A 26,043-nucleotide genomic window follows, 5' to 3' on the forward strand; every position below is an offset into this window, starting at 1 on the left:
TCTAGCTTTGAAACAAAATTTTGATGTATTTACTTGAAACCTTTGGTATCTGCTTAGCGACTACTCTTTTGAATTGTCTTTTATGATTATTCTGGGTTAAGTGAGAAGGTAGGAACATATGCTACAACATATATTATAATTACAAATATTGTAATTGCTACAACTGTTATAATAGCTATAAAATTATAGGTGCTACATGCTTAAATTCAACTTGCTACAACGTTGTTAAATTTGCATTGTAGCCAAAGCGGAGTCATCCTTGGGCTAAGGTGGATAAGACGATATCCTCTGGATCGTATTTTACAGTCCAGAGGATGGACCACAATGGATGATTAATCTTTTTGATTGAATCCTACTTATTTAACAGATAAGATTCATTCAAATATACCAATGAATGAAGTGATCCAGAGGATCTGCCCTCAAAATAGACTCCAGCCCTACCTAAAAATATTAATGTCTATTATGTTTTTTTATCAACCCCATAATTAATTCATGGATCATTCACTTCACGTTCTGGCTTATTTTTTTTTTATTATTTATTGGTTCAAATTAAAATTATTTTGATTTGGCATAACTAAATTAAAATTGAATTAAATTTAATAAGTTAAATTGATTACACTGATTTATGATATTTTTTTTGACAAAAATCTCTTTTCCTTTTTTTCTATTTTTTTTTTCTCTCGCACGCGAGCAACTCCCACTGCCTACGACACAGTCACACCGACATTTGTTTCTTTTCTCTTTCTCCTCCCTCCTCCCTTTCTTTTCCCCACCGTCGTCTGCTCCTTTCTTTTCCAACAGATGCAATCTTTTTTTTTTTTTCCAGCAACACAACAACAACACTCCTAGTTGCTCTCTCCTTCTTCCTCTCTAATAGCAACAGTTGCTTCCCTCTCCGATCGAGCTCTTCAACCGCAACAACAACTAGCGTTTGACTGGCCAACAACAACTTCTTCCCAGGTTTTAATTATCCTTTAACAAAATTAAAAATTGATAATTATATAATAATTAATGAGTTTGATTAAGAAGAATCAATATCACAATTATAATAGTATTTTTTGTTTATGCTTTTGAATATATTGGATATTAGATATTTTGTTCTATAATTTCAAAAAATTAATATTAATATTTTTTATTTATATTTTAAATTAATTAATTTATTATATCAATTATAGTCAATAGTCGGTCGAAGTAAATTTGGATCTTAGCTATGTCTCTAGCGGTAGCAACTACAAAATATTATAGTTATTACAACACACGTTTGATTGACTTGGGTGTAAGGAAGAGATAATAATGTGATCAGAAAGATAGTTGAATAATTATACATGAATTATTGATAAATGGAAAGCTCCAAGTAAAGATAAAACCAACAACAACAAGCATATATATCACTATATATATTGATGCGACGATTAGGTGGGGCCCATCCTGCTGTTGCGTGGAGGTCAAAGTTAAGAGGGTAATGGATGGATGTTGTTGGTCAATCGAGCGAGTTATACACCGATCGAGGGTTGAGCACCGATCCATTGTCTAGGGCATAGGAAGTAATCAAACCCAAGGGCGGAGCCAGGCTTTAGGATACCTGGGCTATAGCTCGGTGGCCCAATTAAAGTTGTGTTAATTTTTAACTTTGATTGTATTGATTTTTTTCATTCCCAAATAGAGCAAAATGGGTCTTAGCCCGGGAAACCTTTAGAGGAGATTTGCAGCCCAGGCGGGCTACAAATCCTGGCTCCGCCAGTGATCAAACCGATGCTCAAGGGACGCATAGAAGCCGAACTGAGCAGCTCCCCCACTCAGCCTAACAATAGACTTGACATCAGCTGGGCACGCAGACAGTGATACTTGCCGAGCATGTGGATGGGGGGCTTCATGCCGAGCGGCTATCCGTCACGGCTCGACGGCGGATGACACGGACAGTGAACTTTCAACTGAGCGGCTTTCCCGCTCGACGCGACGGTGGACTTTCGGCCGAGTGGTTATCCTGCTCGGCTTGGCAGCACATAACGCAGGGATATCAGAATTTTGGCCGAGCGGTCATTCCGCTCGGCCAAGCAACAGACACAGCGGGATATCCTTCGACATCCTTTTGGAAGCAAGTGCTGCTGACAGGTGGCATGATTGGACAGAATATCGTACAGCGAAAGTTTTCACTGTCATTTCAGATATATGCTCGGCCCGTTAAGGTATTGTGTCAAGAACACTTTACTGACATGTCTTTTCAGGGAAACCTTGGGAAACTATGTCCGCTTTAAGAAGTGTGCATACACGCTACAGGAGCCCTATATAAAAGGGGCTCCAGGCATCGACAGAGGGATACTTTACATGATTTCTATTATTACGCTATAGTCCTCGCTTATTGTTTCCTCTTGCTTCGTCGGATACTGACTTGAACGTAGGAGGATCATCACCGAAGACTCCTTCCCTAGCTCGACACTGACGCTGCTTGTGTTACAGATAGAAAATCTACATGAGATCATCATAAACACCACATCCTAGCATCCATCCTATATATATACAATCTAAACCTATTTCATAATGTCTCCTGGGCTTTAAAATGCTCCAGTACGTATTACAAAAAAACATAATCGTCACAAATGCGATCACTAAATAAATAAATTTACATCTAAATAATCCTTAAAATGATTGATTTGCAAATAACGTTTTATCAAAGAAAGGCATTTAAAGTTTAATATTTATTAAAGATTGCATGCTGATATTTACTCAAGGACTCTTTTCGTTCTGAAAATGTTCATGCCTTTAAAAAACTTTAAAACATTTTAATTAAAAATAATAATAAGAATATTAGAACACCATAGATTAATTTGATTAAGAGGACTAAAAGCCGAGCTGATAATTTAAGTTGGTCATTTATAACTTATTTAACTAAACAAGTTAGATGACTTATATATATATGAATTATGAAATGATCGATATACAATAAACTTTAAACGTAAAAATATATTAATTATATATAAATTGAAACTATAATCCACATAATTAGATTTATATGTCCTTATTAAATAACTAATTAAATATTTTTATCTTCATAAACAAATTATAAAATAGGATGACTAATTTATTATAAATGGGTTAATCGATTTATAATATAAACCCCAAAACAAACGAGCCAACTTAGGTCATGAACATAATGATAGTCACATAAGCCAACAATACCATTTTACCAAACAAATTATAAAATAGGATGACTAATTTATTATAAATGGGTTAATCGATTTATAATATAAACCCCAAAACAAACGAGCCAACTTAGGTCATGAACATAATGATAGTCACATAAGCCAACAATACCATTTTACCAAAACATGTTGATCATCACATTTTAGTGGTTAAAACAAAATTAAAAATTATGAATGAAATTCTAGAAGCATCTTAAACTAGATATTTTTTATATTTTAACCACTAAAAGTCTAAAATGACCATCATAAAAATAATGTTTAATGAGATATTAATAGTAAAATTTGATAAAATAATATCACTATTAAATTTGTGAGATTCATTTTATGATCTTACTCTCATTTCAGTGTGTGATTTTGTAAATAAAAAACTATATTACAAGTTTAATAAATTCTCAAAATTTCAAGTTATTTCATAAAAATGCCCATTAACGAATGCCCACAGTTGGGCCTTTGGGCCCAAGAATTAGGTTTGGCATGAAGAGAAAACGACATACAAATTTAGGTCATCACAAAGATTTGTAATTCATGTTGATTAGAGCATTTGACAAAATAATGAAGAGATCATCAATTAATAATAACTAAATATCACTAGAACTGAAAAATAGAAGCTATATCATTAATCTCCTTGGTAATCAACATGACAAAATGATAATAACACGTTAAATAGAAATTAAACTAAAATCAACACGATCTACACCTAGTTAGGTTTACATGGATCAAAGAAAATAGCACAATAAGTAGTTTTATCAGGAAAGATGTAGAACACATGATCATCATCATACTCCCATTTAATTAATCCTCATTAAGACATCTTTAGTAGAAAATAAAAGAAAAAAGAAAAGCATTTGAAGAAGGAATTGAACCTGAAAGATGTGTAGGTAGGTGATGAAGAATTACTCAGCAACAGATGGAAAATTCCAAAGGAACCGCATGATCTCTCTCAAATTAACCCATAATTAGAAAAAAAAAATTAAAATTAAAGAAGAGAAGAAGAGGAAGAAGAAGAAGAAGAAGAAATAAAAATGATGAAGAAGAAGAGATCAATGCGATCCCTTTGGAATCCTCCTTCAGCTGCCCACTCCGGTTATCGATCTCCTTCATCTTTGGTTCATTCTTGTGCTCTCCTTTATGCTCCTAAAGAAGGTTGGCTCTAATTAATTAGAGAGAGAGAGAGAGAGAGAGAAATGGGGTAAAAAGTTGTGGGGGCATCAGTTGGTGTTGGTGCTACTATAGCTGTTGGTGTTGCATTGCTTCACGTCAATGGAAACTATCAATTATTGCCCAATTCCTCCCCTAATTTATAATCTACTCTTATGCTTTCAAATGTGATCATTCACACGCAACATATATATATAGATCAACACCCAAAGGCAGGTTAGCTAGGCGCAATGTTTCATGTGGTCGAGACGTCTCTTAACTTTAGTCGCGTGAGGCTAGCTTCGACGGAGATGCTAGCTAGGGTGAACTTCCACGCGATGGTACCTTTAGCTTCCCATAGATCGGAATGATGTACCAATGCATAATTCTATCAATTTAGACATTGATCATGGTTTTGATGAAGTAGGACATTAGTCATCATTCATTAATCTCCCATATGTTTAAGGTCATGTATATTAGATATGATATGACTTAGTGAGAGTGATATGGACATGAAGATGAAGATGATGAAACAATCATAAGAGCACAAACTTTTACGAGAGTGGAATTGGTCATTGTATATAACCATGCTATTAGGTAAACAACTTTAATTTTCTCCTTGTGGATAGATGGGTTAGACATGACAAAGCCAACTACAAGGGTAGATGACTTCTATCGAGAATGGGGCGAAAGGGCACATGAAGATGCCAGGCTAACTTTTGTAGCTTTGTCATTTACAAAAACTGCATGGCCAAAGTCCTCTAAAATCTTTGTTTTTAATTTTCCCTTCACAGATCGAGAACGCCAACTTACTTTCACTTGTCCCCTCCTTTTGCCTTTTTTTCATGGTCGTCACTATTGATTGTTGCTTTAGATACCAACACCATTTGTCTAACTCTACTATTGAAAGTGGTTGGTCCGCACTCTGGTTCCTACTCTCTCCCCCATAAAGTTAGCAAAAGTACAATTTACTTAATTACTATCAAGGAGAAGTTTGCCGGTGTATTGTAGTAAGGTGCGTGGTAACAGGACGGGTCGTCGCTGTCTGTCGATGTCGCAAGCAGACCAAACTTCTAAAGCCCGACTAGCAGAGCCTGTCACTTTGCCACAGTTGGATTAATTCTTTCCGGCCTATGCATAATGCAATGCACCTCTGTTTGTTTTGAATTCCGATCCTCAATATGATATCGCGTCTGCAAGCTCGCCGTTGGGCCATGTTAGAGTTTATTCATGACCATTCTCGATGCTCTCGCTCTCTTGCCTTCTTTGAGGGTAGGGCAGAGGCGATCGATCCTTGTTCAAGAGTTTGCTCGATCGAGCTATCGACTTGAAGAATTTGGCAGCTCTGTTGTTCGAAATATAATCCATGGAGTAAAGTTCACGTTGAGTAGGAGAAGGACAGAGTAAGCGGCAACAAGAATGGCACGGAGGAGACAAGGAGGGACAACGGAGGTAACATCAGAGAGAAGAGAACAATATATATAATTAGAATGGCAAGAATCTTTAACCCGTGTAAGCATTCTAATATCGGTTATTTTCCAAAGGGTGTACCAAGTTTGGGATTATACAAAAGACACCGAGATTTGAGAATGCTGAAAGCCTGAAAGGGCCATCTCGTTTCTATTTTACCCCTCGAGTTGATGTTAATTAAAATTTACTCAATTCTCTCTCCTTTATATGCACACAATAATTATTATGGGATGCTGCTAAATGATAATAAGTTAACTACAATGAGAGAAGAGATAAAACCCTTCTACCCTCTAGTCACTTGATGGTCAGTTATAAATTTGACCCTGTGATTTATCTCCCTTCACATAATCTGACAACGGACTGTGAGGAACGTCTAAGATGAGTCTAATCACCTTTTGCTACAACAACTGCCTCCATGGGTACAACTGAGTTGGTACTCTGATGGTAGATTATTACAAGAGAGCAAGAATTGAATTCTTGAGAGAATAAAATCTCTCCCGCCTAAAAAGATGTCATTCAATCCCAATGATTTATCTCTCTTCCAAATGCCTTGGGACAGACTTGAAGGGACGCCTAAGATGAGTGCATCACCTTTGCCACAATAATCACTGTGGTGCTGGTGTTTACAATACAAACACCAACTTAAACATCAACATCGTTATGGTATTGATTTTTTTAAAATAGTAAAAAATGGCATATATATTTGAACTTCGGAGCACAGCAAAAATTTGCAAGAGTTAGAATAGGTTCAATCGAAGTTTTCTAGGTATATCAATGAATTTTGACCAAAACTCATAGATGAACTTAGAGGATTTAGATTTTTAAAAATTTGATATGTAATGAAAGAGGATAGTACAATGAAGGTATCTATGATGCCCATGCATAGTGTTGACATTTCTACGATAAGTTATGTGCATATGTCAATTACCTTATAGTCATAAATTTTGAAAATCTTTTGTTAACTATTGTTAATAACTTAAATATGATATCTCTGAGCACAAATAAACTCTGGGACCCTTCAAAAACCTATAACACTTGGAATAGATCCAATCGGAGCTCTTTAGATTCATAAATGAATTTTAACTGAAATTCATTGATGGACCTAGAAGATTTGGATTTATAAAAAGTTGACATATAATAGAAGAGAGAAGAGCAATGAAGGTATTTATGGTGCCTTGCCTAGTTTTTACATCCCTATAAAAAGCTATGTATATCTATCAAATGTCAACTTTCGGAGGTCAAAATTTTTAACTCAGGTATCACAACAAGACGCTCTTTGATTTGAATCGAACCTCATTTAGAGATCAACATTTGTTATCGGGTGAAACCCGTAATGATAGTTTCAATCCAAAAACATCGTTTAAAGCCTTTTCGAATCTATCAATAGGTTTCAATCAAAATTTATTGATAGACCTAGAGAACTCTGATTAGGCTCATTCCAAGTAATAATGAATTTCGATTAAAACTTATTGTTAAGCATAGAGAACTCTGATTGGGTCCATTCCAACTGCTACAGATTTTTAAAGTAGTATGGAGTCTATATGTGTCTAGAGATATCAGCTTAAAGTCATTAATAACATTGAACAAAAGATTTTCAAAGTTTATGACTTCAAAACAATTGATATCAACTTTTCAAAAATCTAAATTTCCTAGATCTATCAGTGGATTTTGACCAAAACTCATTGATAAACCTAAAGAGATCTGATTGGATACAATCCAACCTTTGTGAATTTCTACGGTACTTCAAAATTCAAATATGTCATTCTTTAGTATTTTTTAAAAAATCAATACCACAATGATCTTGATATTAAGTTGTGATGTTGATTTTTAAAAATCAATATCCCAATGGTTGTTGATAGCAAAGAAGGTAGACAAGTGAAAATTTTAATAATGTTAAGTTGTGATGCTGATTTTTAAAAAGTAATATTCCAGTGATTGTGGATAGCAAAGGAGATAGAAAAGTAAAAGTTTTAATTTAATTTAAGAAAAAATAGAAAATTTATTGCAGGTAAAGAGAGAGGGGAAGGAGAAGGGAAAAAAACCCACTTCTATAGAGTAAAACGGGAAAAAAAAAAGTCTTTGAGCATTGTTAATTTTTTGTTGTGCCTTTTAAGTAATCTCAAATCAATGCTAAATTTTAATATAAAATATATATTATGATAGATCAAATGAAAATTAAAAATCGTATTAAATTTAAAAACAAGATTAGAGCAAAAGACTTCTGTCCATTAGCCAATGAGTCACGTAGATAGACACGTAGGTCATGGTGAGTACGAAAGCCAGAAAAAGAATGGTAATGTAATGTAAACCCACACTGGATCACTGACAATACCCAGCACCGGTTGACGCACTGGTTGACATCGTGTGCCGACGTTACTAGGAAGAACGTGGGCAGCATTAATGGCACACGCAGTGCAAACACCCTTGATTTAACCATCTCAAACCATCTATTTTACTATGTTATATTCATATCTATTTATATGATTACCTCTTCCCTCGAACTGAGGGGATATAATTCACAGAAAAGGAACATAGTTACAAAATTTCTGAAAATTAAGCAAATACTAGAAGCTTACATTCTGATAGGAAAAATAGTGTAAGTGTAGTAAGCAAGCATTACCAGCATGTTTTTATTGACACAGGTGATATAATAGTTGTATGCGACAGGATTGGTCTGGCGCTGTAGTAGATAACTCATCCTTTTTGGCTGTAAATACTAGAAAGCATTCAAGATATACGGACTTACATTTTCCCCCAAGGCAAAGAACATATAGCGACAGACACTTCCAGCTCCAAATCTGAGAATCTGGATTTTGCAATGATATCAACAGGGTGAAGCGCTGCAGACTAACTTTTTAAAAAGGAAATGAAAAAATCTTTATTGAGAAAATCTTGAACTGTGAAATTACATTAAATTGAATAAATAAATTACATTGCCTTCCCATAGCTTCAAGACAATCGGAGAATACTTCGTGTGGGGAGCACATCACAAATTTATAACAATAAATATAATGAAACTTGAAGTCGTGGTCAAAAAGGAATTTGAAGGTTAAAACAAGCTAAGGGGTCTACATGGTTCGCATGCAACGGAAACATCTTGCAAATCATGTGGAAATTGCATGCACTTGGTAGTCGAAGTCTTCTTCTCGGCAGACAGGGGCATGTGAGGTGCTAGGAGCGAAGGGCACCACAAAGTAGCGTTCAAAATCCCACACCCCCCAAGCTCACATCAATCTGATGTCACCATGTTTCCGTGGCCAAGTGCAAGTGGACCTCCCACCCCAGCCATTCCAGCATGCACCACTACAGAAAGGACTGCTCACAGTGTGCCTTTAGTCCCATCCCTTTCTTACAGTGATGGAGCCTGAACAATTATCTAGAAAAGTTTTCATTTGAAACTTGACTTTAACGGCACAGTCAAATGGAGACCTGTTTAACAGTGGCCAAGTCCGGTTGATACACTCGTGATCATGCAGTGTCTTTTTCTTGCGTCATACGAGCATTGTGTGCAGGTTTGCCAGGAACGACTATTCAGCAAGCAGTTTAGAAGAGGCTGACCAGTGGAAAATTAAGGCTCCACTGCAAGAAGGCCACAAAATAGATAAGTTGCATAATTTTAGTTTCTTTATTAGATAGAACAAACTCTTAGGGAAACAACTAAATAATCAGAAAGAAAAAAAAAGTATTATTCCATGTCGGATCACTAAATTAAAGGCATATATGGACTGAGACACACCAGTTTGATCCTAAAATTACAAATATGGGAGTTGAGACACCAATATAGTAAACAATAAATCTCAATTTTATACAAATTCGTCTATAAGGAGCTTATCCAACCATTTGCATTATTTTGCGAAGTATCAATAGTTGATCTAAGAGACGAAGAAATAATCTAAAGATTGTTCTCATCTCAAAGGTTACAGAGGTAAGAATACCAAGCATTCAATTGGTGTGAGCATGAAATCTTAACCAGGAGACTAGATAGGTGGATCAGATAATAAGGGAAAGATTATTTTCCAATAATCAGTATCTCAAGCTAAGACCAGCTACAAATCTTTTCACTTTTTCCACATAAATCACACAGTTGGAACAAATCATCAGCCCTTAACTAAGCAACAAACTATAGATCAACAAAATAGGAGAAACTAGAATTTTTCAAGTTACCAAGTTTGCCTAGGTACTAGGTTAATATGTTTCTAAAACACATCAATAAGACACAAGAAAAAGTAGAATATCAAGGTAGTCAAATGACCACATTCTTTTATGTCAAATAAATTATATACAAAAGATTACCATGTTAACATTACGTAGTAAGCCAAAATTAGGGTGTAAGCTAATGAAACTGCATAAACCATGTCCATTTGCCATCTTCTAGCAAAATGCTTCTCTGCTTTGCTAAGATGATGGATTATCACTAGGCCAAAAACGAAACCTGGCAGAAGCTTGCCAGCTACAGCCTTGAAGCGACAATTAGCCTTGTTTACTTCCATGAAATGGAGAGGAAGCAAAAAGGAATGGAGTAGAAGCATATGTTCTTCCAACAATTTGGAAGTAGAGCAGAAGGACCAAACTTCTAAACACCGGACAGGATAGTGATTATTTGGAATTTAGGGGAAGGCAATCATCAAGAACAAAGAGAAACTAGAAAAAAAAGGAAACTTTATTAATGCTGGAGGATAATTCTTCATACAGCTGATAGGTAGACCCCGGACCGATAACTCAAAAAGGAAAGAAATCCTAAATTTTAGACTTCAATTCCAATCTTATAAAAAAGAAAAAAAAAACTTACTTCGTAATTTACAAAAATTAATAAAATAGGCCCTGATATAAACAATCTCTAACTCATAAATACCAAAAAATACCTTAAACACCATAAAATGAAAATTACTAAAAATAGTAAAAAGGCTCTAAAAGGGGTATAAACGGTGGACTTTGAGCCTGGAAATTAGTGGTGGTTCCCCGATAACAAACATAATTTGAATTCAGCATGGATGGTCGCTGACAAAGCCTGATTATGAGTCCCAAGTTAAAATTATGCCCTCAATAAGATTGGATCCTGCATTAGTCACCCTGGGTTAAAAATAATTCGTCCTCGAGTTCGTAGTAGCTTCATTAGTGCTCATGGAGTAAGGAGTCAAGTGTTTCATATTAAAGACATCTAAAATCTTCAAATGACTAGGAAGGCACAATTTGTAGGCCTATCGTTGATCTTCTACAACATCTCACATGATCCGATCCTTCAGCTTATTATACTTGCAAACAAGGAAACAATCACAAGTTAATACATCCTAGATAAATCTCCAACCTCAAAAAGTATCTAACGACGATGACTATCAACCCGAGTCTTGTACTTGATATCATTATCAAGAATTACCAGTTTCACTTACTCATGAATGTTCCGAAGAAGCTCTACTATCTCATTGGCTTTAGGACTAAATCGTCCTATACGTGGGACAGGGCTAAATCCAAAACCTAGATAGGTTTCGCACAACCTCAAAAAGACTTAATCCTGTGGTCATGTTTCTTGATCTATTGTAGCAAACTCTACTTGAGATAACGTCAAGTCTCACTACTTCAGCTTGGTCCCGATGAGACATCACAGAAGATAGGTAGACCCTGGACCGATGACTCAAAAAGGAAAGAAATCCTAAATTTTAGACTTCAATTCCAATCTTATAAAAAAGGAAAAAAACTCTTACTTCGTAATTTACAAAAATTAATAAAATAGGACTCTGATATAAACAATTTCTAACTCATAAATACCAAAAAATACCTTAAACACCATAAAATGAAAATTACTAAAAATAGTAAAAAGGCTCTAAAAAGGGTATAAACAGTGGAATTTGGGTCTGGAAATTAGTGGTGGTTCCCCGATAACAAACGTAATTTGAATTCAGCATGGATGGCCGCTGACAAAGCCTGATTATGAGTCCCAAGTTAAAATTATGCCCTCAATAAGATTGGATCCTGCATTAGTCGCCCTGTGTTAAAAATAATTCGTCCTCGAGTTCGTAGTAGCTTCATTAGTGCTCATGGAGTAAGGAGTCAAGTGTTTCATATTAAAGACATCAAAAATCTTCAAATGACTAGGAAGGCACAATTTGTAGGCCTATCGTTGATCTTCTACAACATCTCACATGATCCGATCCTTCAGCTTATTATACTTGCAAACAAGGAAACAATCACAAGTTAATACATCCCAGATAAAATCTCCAACCTCAAAAAGTATCTAACGACGATGACTATCAACCCGAGTCTTGTACTTGATATCATTATCAAGAATTACCAGTTTCACTTGCTCATGAATGTTCCGAAGATGCTCTACTATCTCATTGGCTTTAGGACTAAATCGTCCTATACGTGGGACAGGACTAAATCCAAAACCTAGATAGGTTCCACACAACCTCAAAAAGACTTAATCCTGTGGTCCTGTTTCTTGATCTGTCGTAGCAAACTCTACTTGAGATACCATCAAGTCTCACTACTTCAGCTTGGTCCCGATGAGACATCACAGAAGATTGTCCAGCCTCCAATTCACCACCTCGGTTTGTTCATCGATCTGAGGATGGTAGGCACTACTAAAGCTCAATTGCGTGTGTAATTTTTCCCATACACTCTTCCAGAAATGATCGAGGAACTTGGTATCTTGATCTGAAGTCATGGACCGAAGAACACCATGTAAACACACGATCTCCTTGAAGTAAAGATGGATAATTTAGGTAGCATCCATAGTTTTCCTGCAAGCTACGAAATGCGTCATCTTTGTGAATCTGTCAACTATAACAAGAACCGCATCTAAGGTTCATTGGGTGCACGATAATCCTAACTCAAAATTCATGTTGACATCGAACCAAGGAGCTTCAGAAACATGTAAGGAGTGTATAAGCCTGCATTGGTGAGAATCCCCTTAGATTGTTGGCATACATAACATCGGTCAACAAAGCGGGCCACATCGCTCTTCAAAAACCATAAGAGATGAGGGTCAATGTCTTATCATGCCCCAAGTGCCCCTCATTATGAAGCTCGTTCATGATTGGTTGCCTCAGAGTAATCTAGAACGCACAAGCTATGAAACAAATATCCATTATGTAAAATAAAATCATAGTTGTGACAGTCCTTATTCAACCAAGACAACTTGTACAGTTTGGGATGGCATTCCATTTTCAATCGCAATTTCTGGATAGTCTCTTCAGATACTACGTTGTCACAACTACCGCCGTCAATGATTAGCTTGCAGACTTCGATGGTGTAGGTAGTGTGAAAAATATTAATTCTTAGCCACTCATCCCCTGATTTGCCTTTGGGGACTCTTACGCACGACCAAAGTCTCATGGTCAACACTGTAAAGCATATCGTCAGCTCATACACTGGTTCGTCAATTGCTACGATATCTTTTATCATGTCTTCCTCGATCAGTAAATTTTTGTCCTACAAATCAACAATAGATTTCTTGCATTGGTTCACCCTATGTGCCTATTCATCTTTGATGAACATCTGACAAGGGTCTTAGAGTAAACTTGTGGTGGGTGTTGTGGCTGCTATTGTGGTTGATGTTTGAAAAGGATGAGAATTCCAAGGGCAGCTAGCCAACAGTTTTGGTCGCTTCAGCCCACTAGTTTCCGATTATGTTGTTTTTCAACAGCCAGTGCACGCTGGTAGGCCTCTGAAACCGTCAATAATGAATGAAGGTTGAGGACATCTTGCAAGGTCAGGAGCAACCCCCTAAGTATCGTGCCACCATTTGCTCCTCCATCTCTAACAAATCGTTTCGGGCAACCAGCTAGTAGAACTCATTCGTGTATTCTTCGACCGATCTCGCGCCCTGTCTCAACGAGTGAAGTCACTATAATAGGGTTTAGGTGTAGTTGAAAGGAAGTGTTCCTCATATTCTTCTTCATCTCCTCATAGTCGGTTATTTGGAATTTGCCTTGTTTGTCCCGTGAGCGCCGCATCTAATCCCACTGCACCAATGCTCGCCCTTTCAGTCTAATGGCAATCAACTTTACTTGATCCGATCTGACACTTGGTTATAGTTGAAAATCCGTTCCATTTCGTTGATCCAATCAATGAAGCCCTTGGCTTGCAACGAACTAGAAAATTCTGAAAGTTTAACTCGAAAATTGAGATCTGCATAGGCTCCTCCCAACCATGGCGCTCCTGGTATGTAGCATGTTGGTGAAAAAGGTTTTCGAAGGAAGACTAAGATCCACAACCTGAGATCCCACGATCTAAGAGCCCATGATTCTCAATAATTCGCGTCGCCTCGACTAGACGCTAAGTTAAGTTTGTGACTTGCCTTTGTAAATCCTTCATCGCCATTATGTCATGAACGCTACAATCACGGTGCAAGACTTCCTCAGCCGGAACCTGCCTATTGTTGCAACTGCGCGGCCATTAACAACCTTCCATTGGATCCGACGATAACCTTCACTCTAATAACAACTAACACTGGACAGGATATCGATTATCGATTATGCTGATGAGAAGGCCAGAAGAAAAATCATCAAGAATAAAGAGAAACTCGAACAAAAAGAAACTTTGTTAATACTAGAATTCTTCATAGGTATTATATAAACTCTAGATCCCAAGACTTAAAAAGGAAAGAAATCCTAAATTTTAGGCCTCAATTCCAATCTTGTAAAGAAAAGAAAGACACCTTACTAGAAAAGAAAATTTTGTAATAGATAAAAATTAATAAAACAAAACGCTGATATAGACAATCACTAACCCCTAAATACCAGAAATACCAAAAAATACCCTAAATACCATTTAAAAAAAAAGAAAAATAGTAAAAAAGCTCTGAAAGGGGTCTAATTTGGATCCGAAAATTGGCGATTACGGATTCCCCGATAATAAACGTAGATTTTATGAATTCTGCATGTGTGACTGCTAACAGAATCTAATTCAAGTCCCGAGTCAAAAGTTATGTCATCCGAAATATTGGATCCTCCTATGTTGATCCTGCATCACTTCTGCTCCTATCTTTTGAAACACATGTACCCAAAAGTGGGCAGACAAAAGGTAAATAACCGAGAAAATGAAAAAAGAAAAAGAGAGAGAGAGAGGGAGACTATAATAGCCCTGCAATGACAATAGATAAAGGATATTTTCACACTTCATTTCATTCTACCTTGTCCTTCCTGTCAAGTAAACAGCCTTCTCACCCCGTCCAGCGTCCCTCATCCTATTGTTCCACGTTCCCTTCCCTTTTGTGCCTCCTCCCTCTCCAATTGCATTCCTACGAAGTAAATAGGGAAGGCTTGACGTTTTTAATGAGTAAACTGTTTTAGAAAATACTGTTTTAGAAAATAATTTGTAGCCCACAAGACAAGTGACACATGGCATGTCCTCATGGCTCAGTTTTTTTACGGTCAGAATGCAATGCACGAAATCAATGACACATGGGTTAATTCCTAGAATAGCCTAAGATTTGAGGTTTATAATAAATAAACTTAGCATTACTTTGCAACTTCACATGAATTTGGAAAATGGCATGCTCACATAGCTTGACTTTGCAATCAAAACGGCACACATGATATAAATTAATTGTTAAAATAACAAAGGTTGTAGTAAATAGATTTTTTAGCAATTAATTTTTAGCCCCATGACAATTGACTGAGATATAAGAATCCACCAACATGCCATGTGTTCATACCTAATTTTTGGTTGGCATGTTAATTGATCATCATACTTGTTTATGTCATACTGATAAACTAATTAAAAGAAGGGCAAAGGCCCAATAACTAGTTTCATAATTTAAGGGATATGCACCTGACGCAGCACAGTAATGTACAAGTAACCATACTAAAATACTTCACTATTATGAGAGAGATGCCACAACCTTTTGTTTTTTGCTTTTAAACCATCACCCGTAAGAATGAACAAAAAGGACAGAAAGTTGCACTGTTAATTCAAAAGTGAGCATCAAATTATCAAGATATTCTATCTTACCACGTCTCCTAGTGGTTCTGTGGAAAGGCCTTCTATTTTCTCTCCATAGCTGATCAATACCATTATGAGATCTTAAAACATCAAGTAACTCAACCGCATCCTGTGAGTGTCCATAATTAATTCTTGAACCTATATGTTTAGATTCCCTATGACAGGCAGGTGTGTTAGGGCCCGCTTCATTGTTTGATCTGTAAAGCATTTGATAATCAATCGACCTATGTTTGAAAGAAATGACTAAGCTTCCATAATATTAAGCTCAAATATGAAGCTCCAGTTTAAATAGGTAATGCAACATAATTAATTTGATTCCTCATTAATATAGTCAAGTTATCCAGATTAGGTTGAAGCATGATAGCATGTTTTAAACTACCATAGCACATTGAACATTCTGCACACATAAAGCTGCATTTTATCAAGTCTTCAAATACAGTTCTGGCCACTAATTGAACCAGTATGTATTGTCCATCATAAACCAGTCAGCACAAAGACCAACATGATACGTGAAGATCAAGTTCCGAGAGATCAAAATAGCATGCCATACAAACCAGCACCAGACTGTACAAAACCATGTTTTTGACATTTAGTTAGGTGATGCGAGAGCATAATTTTCAGGTTCTTACTGCCTTTCTAAGTCTCCATTAACAATCATCTGCAAAGTGAGTTATCCTAATGTCAAATAGCATAAAATTGTATCATACCAGGTGTCCTATATGATTACATATATAATCCAGGATAGAATCAAATTGAATGTATTTAACTGAGAATACTAAATCAAGAATCCTATTAGCAAGATATCACACAATAATCCAAAACAATCTCCAATTTCTTACCTCTCTTCACTGCATATCACATACGGAAGAGATACAGCTACTCCATTAGTTGGTTGACATGCAGGACAGTAAAAGGTCTTAGGAGGAGGTTCATGCAAGTTAATGCATTCAAAATGGTACCACTCATCACATTGGTCACATGCAATCATTGCTCTCTGATCATTAGGCATCCGACAGATGCAATAAAGCAAAGTTCTTTCTCGCAATAACTGCATACGTTTTAAACTAATTTAGAGGATGGATAAAAACAAGATCTTATTTTCATAATATTCTAGAGATAATGTATACCTTCAATTCCTTTTCAAAATGAAGTGGCAAATCTTCACCTTGAATTATAAGCTTGTAGACCTCACTAAGTGCAAGTTTCCCTGAATCCGAAGCCACCTGCAATACATGGATGCATTCGTTTATCTCTATTTAAATCAAGTATGTTAAGGAGATTCCAAAATGGTTTTTTTACCTTTTTGGCAATATCTACCCACTGCAGGCTTATCTGTTTCATATCTGTAATTTCCTTCATGAGGTGATCCTCAGATGTTATGCCCATAGCTGTACCCTGCAATATTAAACATAAAAGATACATCTAATTGCATGAATAGTGTTGTTCCATCAGGCAGTAAGGACTTAGAAACTCTAATATATGAACTCTGAACTGTGGCCAATTTAAAAAATGTGAGATGTTACCATAACAGCACCTAATTTCTGTAGTCATGAACAAGAATTATTTGAGCATATGTTCCAACGAGAATACCATGGTTAAATTAAGTTGATAAGAGTTATAGTTCAAAAAAGGCAAAGAGAAGCATATGAAGGCTATATTGAATCTATAAAAATAAAGAAAAATAAATACGTTCCTTTGCTTTAAGTGATGAACTGCCTGCCAATTACTTAAGATATAACATATTACTTTGGAATGAATGTGTGAGCAATCACAAAATCTAAGTTAGACTAAACATTTTACTATGAATCCTCAATATATGAATGCTACTGCCCATGGAATAAAATGAAATTGGTCTCATCTCCAGTGAGCAGCCTAAGATTTAAGCTAGAATACAATATATCGCACATTAGTCAACATGATATGTAGTTTTTATTTCTTGTAGCAATACTGCATGATGCTACGCCAAGTCTATGCAGGTTCTCTATTCCTTGAAAAACTGCCTGTTGATGCAGCGATGGATGAGCGAACACACAAAATCAAACATTCCATCCTTGTCTTATTCCTTTTGGAAATGTTCTTGCAAATGCAAACTCTTAACACCTACAATGTAGGTGAAGACTAACTTTCTTACTCAAAAAATTTACCACTTCACTAAGTATTTTTGAGCGTATCAATTTCTATCTATAACTCACAACTGTTTGTTTCTATCTATAATTCATTGAATATGAGCAGTAACTATCTGTTGGCGACAATCTAAAATTTATTAATTGATTAAAATAAACAAAGAGCAAATATCAATAGAAAGCTAAGCAATATCTTAGTAAACTAGTAATATGTAAAGATGTTTAATGTCAAAAGGCCAAATGGGCAGAAATTTTTCCATAGAATGCTGTTTAAAAGGAGAACTGCCAATGATCAAATAACAAAGTTCTTTACCTCTTTCATAACCCTCTGAAGTTGTGAAAGGACAGGTTTCTTTGATCCTGCTAAAAGCTTCCGGACTCTTACTTTCCAAGAATATCTTGTCAATACTGACTCAAGATTGCAGCAACCTTGGGGATCATGTATCCCAGTCACAGTTATTGCCTAGTACAGTTATAACAAATTCACAGCTATTATGAGAATCAAAGAAACGAAGTAAATCAATACAACTAAATAATAGCAAATAAATAAGCAGAAAAACAATATTAGTGTCAAACTGGATTAACAAAAACAACCTTCAGAGGAATCAGAATATTCTCAGAGATAGAGCTGAGATCGTTTTCATAGTGAGAAGTAATAGATTTCACTATTTCAGACAAAAAGGACTTGCACTCGCATGCCCGTTCGACAATTCTTTCCACCAAATTCAATTCTTCAATCCTACAAAAACAAACAAAAGTTTGAAAAATAAAATAGAATAATTCTTCAATATTAGGCAAGGTAATTTCAATGAAGCGCATCCTATAAACTGATGCTACAAAAATAAAAATTTGGAACCTATAATTATCAAAATATCAAAATAGATTAACAATAAAATCAATCAAAACTTATTACTATCCTTTAATGTCAAAAATAGATAGCAGTCATATTTAATCCGTTATTCAGTCATTAACGAAACAAAGTTTACATACATACCAAAAATTTCATTTGATTTAATGCTTGGCAACTCCGCCCATGACAAACGAGTCATGATCAGTCCCAAGCCCGGATAAAGAAGGGTTGCATTAGGTTGTCATCTAGGTATTAAACTATGGAAAATATTCAATGAATGGATCTATTAAATTATTATGTTAATGTTAGGTTGTTCCCCGGAAGGAACGCGTTGCAAGGTCCGACTGTAAGGTCTCGACAAGGACCGCTACATTTTCAGAACTCGGGTGTAGTGTTAAATATACAAGAGTTCACGTTGCAAGGTCCGACTGTAACGTATCGGCAAGGACCACTACATCGCCATGAGAACTTGGGTGTAGTGTTAAGTACGCAAGAGTTCTCACCATAAGTTGGATAAGAACAAATATTATAGGAAAACTAATAGTCTAAGATTTGAAACATGAAACATAGTAATCCTCGATAAATCAATGGAGATAATAGTAGATGTGATGATTAGGAGAAAAATTAAAGAGCATTTGATTTCATTTTTGGAAAAAACGCATGTGTTCCCTTTTTTTAGAAAATGACTTGTAGACATTCTCTATTTTCCCATAAAATAATATCTCTTTTTCTAGAAAACAAATGTGAAAATTATCAACCGTTTCCAATGTTTTCCCTTTTCTCAAAAAATGAAAATGAAAAATAACCAAACCAAACACTATCTTAGTATTGTATATATACAAGAGACAAAATAGATAAACAAGAAAGCAAAGCTAATAGAGAACTCGGATTTTAAGTTATGGTACACAGGAAAGAGTAAAACAAGAAATGAAGTGGGTATTGTTGTAGATAGTTCGTTAAATGATGAAATTATAGTAGTTAGAAAAGGGGATAGAATTATAACTCTTAAGATAATAATGACGAAAGAAACTATGAACGTAATTAGCATATATACACCGCAAGTAGATATAGATGACGCGACCAAATCAAGATTTTGAGATGAACTAGATGAAGTATTACAAAATATTCTGCCAAATTATCAAATGAAATAATTTTAATAGGAGATAATCTAAATAGGCATGTGAAAAATGACGAATATGAGAGAGTACATAGGAGTTATGAATTTGGAACAAAAAATGAAAGGAAAATTATATTTGATTTTGCAATAGCATATGACCTTATATTAGCTAATACGATTCTAAGAAAAAAAAGAACACTTAGTCACGTTCAAAAGTGACTGATAAATCGCAAATTGTCTTTCTTATAGTTAGAAAGAGGGATAGAAAGATTTATAAAGATTGCAAAGTCATTCATGGAAAAAACTTAACTACCCAACATAGGTTAGTAGTATTGGATATACGCTTCAAGCATATATCAATAAAAATAAAATATATACGACTCATAGAATTAAGTGGTGAAAGTTAAAGGATGGGAAACAAAATATATTCAAGAAGAAGGTAAGAGTACTAGCATTAGATGAAATATACGGTAACTCTAATATGACATAGGATAAGATGGTATCAAAGTTGAAAATAGTAGCTAAGAGTGTACCCAGTGAATCAAAGAGATATGCACCACTAAGTAAGGAATTTAAGTAGTGGAATGAGAAAGTACAAGAAAAAGTGAAGGAAAAAAATGAACAACTTATAAGGAATTATATAATTGTAAGAACAAGGTAAACTTAAGAAAATATACAATAGCAAAAAAAAATGCTAAAAAAGTAATGAATGAAGCAAAAAATGAAACTTTTGAATGATTATTATCAAAAATCAAATACAAAATAAGGGCAATGAGATATTTATAGAATAGCTAAAGTGAGATATAGGAAGACAAAAATTCTTATCGAAATAAAATGTCTTAAAAATAAATGCAATAGTGTATTAATAAACGATGAAGAAATAAACAAGCGGTGGAAGAGATATTTTTATCAACTTTTTAATGAAGGTTTAGGTTACAAACTTAACTTAAGTAATTTAAGTAGATCAATATAAAATTTTAAATTTTTATCATAAAATTCAAATTTAGAAATAGAACAAACTTTAAATGAAATGCACAATGGAAAAATTATTGAACCAGATGATATTCCGGTAGAGGTATGAAAGTGCCTAGGGAAATAAGGTATTGAATGACTTATAGAATTATTTAACATGATATTAAAATCGAAAAAAAATGTCTAATCAATAGAGGGTAAGTACTCTAGTTCCCTTATATAATAATAAGAGAGACGTAAAAAATTGTGCACTGTTAGGGGTATTAAACTAATGAGTCATACAATAAAAATTTAGAAAATAATAATAATAAAAAAAAATTAAGAAGACCATGGTGATCAAAAATCAATTTAGATTCATGCCTGGAAGGTCGACAATAGAAGTTATAATCTTCTTAGACAACTAATTGAAAAATATGGGAACAAAAATAAAATCTACATATAATATTCATTGACTTAGAAAAAGCTTATAATAGAGTCCTAAGAGAAATTATATAGAGAATTCTAGAAAAGAAAGGTAATAACGTAACATATATTGAACTAATTAAAGATATGTATAAAGATGTAACGACCAAAGTAAAAACTTCATACGGAGTAACTGAAATATTTCAATAAAGATGGGATTGTATGTACCTATCTTTTTACATTAATTATGGAAGAACTTGCATTCAAGACCCAATACTGTGGTGCATATTGTTTGCAGATATTATTTTGGTAGATGAAATACATGAAAGAGTAAATACTAAACTAGAATCTTGGTGGAAAACAACGGTTTTAAGCTTAATAGAATAAAGACAGAATATGTAAAATTTAAGTTTAGCAATATTAAACGTAATGAGACAATTATTAAGATAGGAGATGACAAATTACCTAGAAGTGAGAGCTTTAAATATTTAGAATCATTTTTGCAAAATGATGGAGGGATTGGTTGAAATGGAGGAGAGCATCAAATGTTTTATATGATCGTAACATACCTCTAAAATTTAAAGGAAAGTTTTACAAAATCGCAATTAGACCTGCTATGTTATATGGAGTTGAAAGTTGAGTTATAGCCCGAGCACACGAGCAAAAGATAAGAGTTGCAAAGATAAGGATGTTAAGGTAGCTATGTGAACATACGAGGATGGACAGAAAAAGAAATGAGAACATTAGAGAGAAAGTTAGAATTACATTTATTGAGGGTAAACTCTGAAACACATTTAAGATGGTACGAACATGTATTTAAACGATCAATAAATGCACTAGACACACATATCAAACGAGGAAGACTAAAAAATACTTAGTTAGCAATAATTAAATAAGATAAAATTTATTTAAGTATACATGATGATATAGTAAGAGATAGAGTCTAATGGCGTAAAAAAATCTGTATAGTCGACTCCATCTAATGGGATAAGGCTTGATTGTTGTTATTGTTGATTTAATACTTGACATGTTGGGCACAATAGTTAACCACTTTATCCAGCATTATTTGTATAAGTCATAATTATCAGAATCCCCATATGCACGACAAATCCTTAAGCTTCCATCAATATGACCATCCCCATCTTTGAGTTGCAAATTGGACCTAAGGGTCAATAGTCACTTATACAAAAAAAGAAAAACATGATATTGAATTGGGGTATCTTCGGTCACTAGTTAGACTCAAGAGATCGTGCCCACCCACTTGTACAAAAAATGGTAGAAATAAAAAGGAGCAAGCATTCTACAATAATAGCTACAAGGTTTTGTAGGGATTTTGGTGTCCGATTGAAACAAGATGATTCTAATGCCAACCAACATATGGTGTATTAACACAAGACGGTGTAGATCTGCTAAAAAAAATGATAAACACAACTAGCCCTAATGTGACCAGTCCGGCCCTACAGAATTTTCCCACCAACCACCAGGGTAATCGGGAAACACTCACGGCGAATGACCCAAAGGCCCAGCATCCCTTGGTTGGGTACGTCATTTGGAGAAAAAATTCCTGCAAATGCGCCAAAGCTAGAGATCGAACCACGGCAGTATAGATCTGCTAAGACCAAAGAAGAGGAGGAGAGAGGAGAGAGGAGAGAGGATAACAGAATGTCCAAAATCAAATACATTAAATTCACATGTGATTGCATCTAAACAAAAATAAATGGAATATATTCAATAGTTAATATAAGATATGAAGCATTCATTTATATTAACCCATCAATTCTTCATACCTAGCAAATATATCTGAAGCAGCTGAAACCAATTCAAAAAACGATTTGACTTCAGGTCGATTTCCTTTGGAAAACTGAACAAAACAAATACCAACATCACATGAATGAAAGAGTGCTTGTACTTATATTAAATGTGAAAATTTTCGTCAAATGTGAACTTATACAGCACTTTGCATACCAACAATTGGCTTTCATTTCTTGGTAGAGCTCCATTTTCAACATAAACACAAAACGGACATGCATACTCGTTTGTCATAGAAGCATTAGCAAGTGGTGGTCCAACACATGAAAAATGGTACCTGCCAGTTCAATTATGACATTCCTAAGCATCAAGGAAAATGAACTACAAGAATCAACTCTACCTGATGTACAGTAAGATCCAGATTCCTTTTAGATTGTCAAAGATGCACATTCTCAAAGATAGAGAGTTGTGCAAGGATGCACTATTGCTTATGATCACATGGAAACAACAACCACGACAGAAAAGAGTGGATGGTACAACCACAATTGAAATTTACTAAGACTTCTAACCATAGTTTAAAATCTCGTGCCGTATCGGAGTTTCAATCTATGACCGGAATGATACGATAGTTTCGATATTTTTTAAATATAAAATATATTAATTAAAAATAAAATATTTAACATGAACATTTAAAAATATTAAAAAAATTAAAAAAATGGAATCCTAATACTCTCATATGATAAATAAATAGAAATTTTATTATATATTTTTTAAATAAAATATATATAATTAATGAGATAATTTTGTTAGGATTTAATTAAACTTATTTAGATTATATCTATCATAGCTAGAAGTTGATTAAGATTATTAATATAAGTTTTAATTAAAAAAAATTCAGCCCGCCCGTGTCTCGCAACGCCCTGCGCCACATGCTCATGCGACCCCTCCATCGCAACTGATGGGGTCACACAACCCCTCCAACATGGTCGTGCGACCCTTCCGACTCAGCCGACGGGGTCACACAACCCCTCCAACGCGGCCAACGGGGTCGCACGACCCCTCGACCACGGCCTCATGTCGGACGGCAGACGGAACAAAATGTTTCGCCTGTTTCGTCTAGTACGGCACGAGATTTCAAACACTTCTTCTAACTACCACCCTAATAGATGTATAATCACAGCAAATCAACCATAAAAGTTCTGTTCACACGGACACACCGATTTGTGACAGAGAGGTAATTGGTCCACATGCATCAGCACTGAGTCAACTTGAACCAAGACTAATGAACAAGTTCCTAATGTTAGAAAATGAATAAAAAAATCCATTCCAAATTTCTTAATGACAAGGTCAAGCTCAATCCAAAAGTTAAGTAACATTAGATATGATGAGAGCTTGAGAACGTCTCAGATTAAGATGTATGTAGCCATCCTCAAATGGTAAGATATTAGGCTTCTTGCAGCTGTCATTATATCTTAAGATAAGGCGAGTTATCTTACTGATCATTGCATATGAGGCAAGTATAGACTTCTTCATTCCCTCCATAATTGGGGCAGCAGACACAGAACCCTCTGGCTCCTTGTCCCTTTGAATCATGATATATACGCAAAGCCCTATCAAGTGAATCTTTGATCTGTAAATTATAACAACATGAGATATATTCCAGTATTTCTTAATCACATGAGAAGTATGTTTGCTAAGAAAACATACTTGCACTAGCCTGGAAGTTAAGGAGCCCAAGTTACCAAATACTGGCTCCAAAATAGCATGGCACTGGGACAACCAATTCTCAACTTTTCCTACTTCAGAAGCTACTTTATCAAGCTCAGAACACATAAAAGCAGCAGCTTCACCATGCTTCTGCAACAGTTTAATATGGAGAGCTAATGAGACAAAACAAATGAGGATTTGGATAAGATCACCTAATTTGAAAAATAAACATCTTTCAATCATTTGTTGGAAAAGCTGAAAAAATCTAGTTTGTAGTCAAACAATGACACTATCCAATAAAAGAAAGCAGAGAACTTCTAAAATTTTTAAACAACATTACTCCAGAAAATATAAACATTTGAACTATTTTGAATAAATAAAATATTACTAATAATAATCTATATAATTTTTATGAAATGCTAATCACATAACCTGTTTCGAAAGTGCAAACCTGCATCAAATTACTTATACAGATTATTGTATATAAGACTACATACAACAAACAAAAGTAGTCTTTAGACGAAATATTTTAGTAAATCCAAATTCCTATAATATTGTTGAATTTCTTGTAGAGCATTACTTTCAGCTTCAATAATGAAGGCCATGGCTGTCCTTTTGGAAGTGCAAAATAAGCATGAACTTGCCCCACCCAGGACCTGCACCATGACATTGGACAGGAGATGTCAAACAAAAGTAGAAGAAATACCTACATTTTCCAGTTTATTAGGAGCGATAATAAACAACAGTTGCAAATTATATGGTACATTACCATGTTGGATATTTTTGTTTCATGGAAAATATTTTACAATATATATAATGTTTTCCGGGTAGCAAAGGTTTTATCTAATGAAAACCTGGACAAAACTGAAAGTTTAAACTTAGGTAGAATGACACTTTCCTTAACCAAAAAAAAAAAACATTATTCTCTACCAAAACCTTCAAATGAGGTGTTCAACTACCGTGTCATTTCATTTCCCCTTTGAGTTTGGTTGGATCAGTAGGATTAATTGTGGCATCCTCATCTGACACTTTCTTTATATTTGAATATGTAGAAACTAAAATGCGAATGTAAAATAAAAAACAAGCCACAGCCACAACGATTTTTTTTAAAAATAGATGAAATAAGAAAAACTAAGTTGGAAATACAACAATGGAAAGAAATAATACTCTAAACAATTGTAGTGTAAAACATAGGATGCAAGAACCAACTATTTGGAGCTGGCAATTGAACTCTTCATAGGTACTTCATGCAATGTTAGAAAATAGATCCAATGCGAATTCTAATAGTCTTCACTCAAGCCACACCCCTTAACATATTGTTTGCAGTTTGCATCAACAGAAGAAAATAAAACAAAAAAGAACAAACTTAATCCA

The 26,043-nt window shown here is 34.9% G+C and overlaps 1 protein-coding gene across 3 annotated transcripts in view; it reads right to left on the reverse strand.

Moving 5' to 3' along the window:
- Window positions 1-8,659: 8,659 nt before the first annotated feature.
- LOC121969582 (lysine-specific demethylase 5B-like) overlaps window positions 8,660-26,043 on the reverse strand; it is a 40,427-nt gene continuing 23,043 nt past the window's right edge. The window contains exons 23-35 of one of the 3 annotated variants that reach the window (XM_042519751.1): window positions 25,250-25,325; window positions 24,670-24,819; window positions 24,459-24,592; window positions 23,179-23,299; window positions 23,001-23,074; window positions 18,467-18,611; window positions 18,186-18,335; window positions 17,049-17,144; window positions 16,877-16,972; window positions 16,589-16,797; window positions 15,759-15,946; window positions 14,938-15,045; window positions 8,660-9,386 (exon numbers count right to left, since the gene is read on the reverse strand). In XM_042519751.1, the coding sequence (XP_042375685.1) occupies window positions 14,987-15,045; window positions 15,759-15,946; window positions 16,589-16,797; window positions 16,877-16,972; window positions 17,049-17,144; window positions 18,186-18,335; window positions 18,467-18,611; window positions 23,001-23,074; window positions 23,179-23,299; window positions 24,459-24,592; window positions 24,670-24,819; window positions 25,250-25,325 (1,498 nt within the window). In that variant the 3' untranslated portion in view covers window positions 8,660-9,386; window positions 14,938-14,986. Of the gene's footprint in view, window positions 9,387-14,937; window positions 15,067-15,758; window positions 15,947-16,588; window positions 16,798-16,876; window positions 16,973-17,048; window positions 17,145-18,185; window positions 18,336-18,466; window positions 18,612-23,000; window positions 23,075-23,178; window positions 23,300-24,458; window positions 24,593-24,669; window positions 24,820-25,249; window positions 25,326-26,043 lie in introns of all 3 variants that reach the window. The other 2 variants (XM_042519750.1, XM_042519752.1) reach the window with 2 other exon arrangements.

Source organism: Zingiber officinale, chromosome 4A (assembly GCF_018446385.1).
Source record: "Zingiber officinale cultivar Zhangliang chromosome 4A, Zo_v1.1, whole genome shotgun sequence".
Lineage (NCBI taxonomy): Eukaryota > Viridiplantae > Streptophyta > Magnoliopsida > Zingiberales > Zingiberaceae > Zingiber > Zingiber officinale.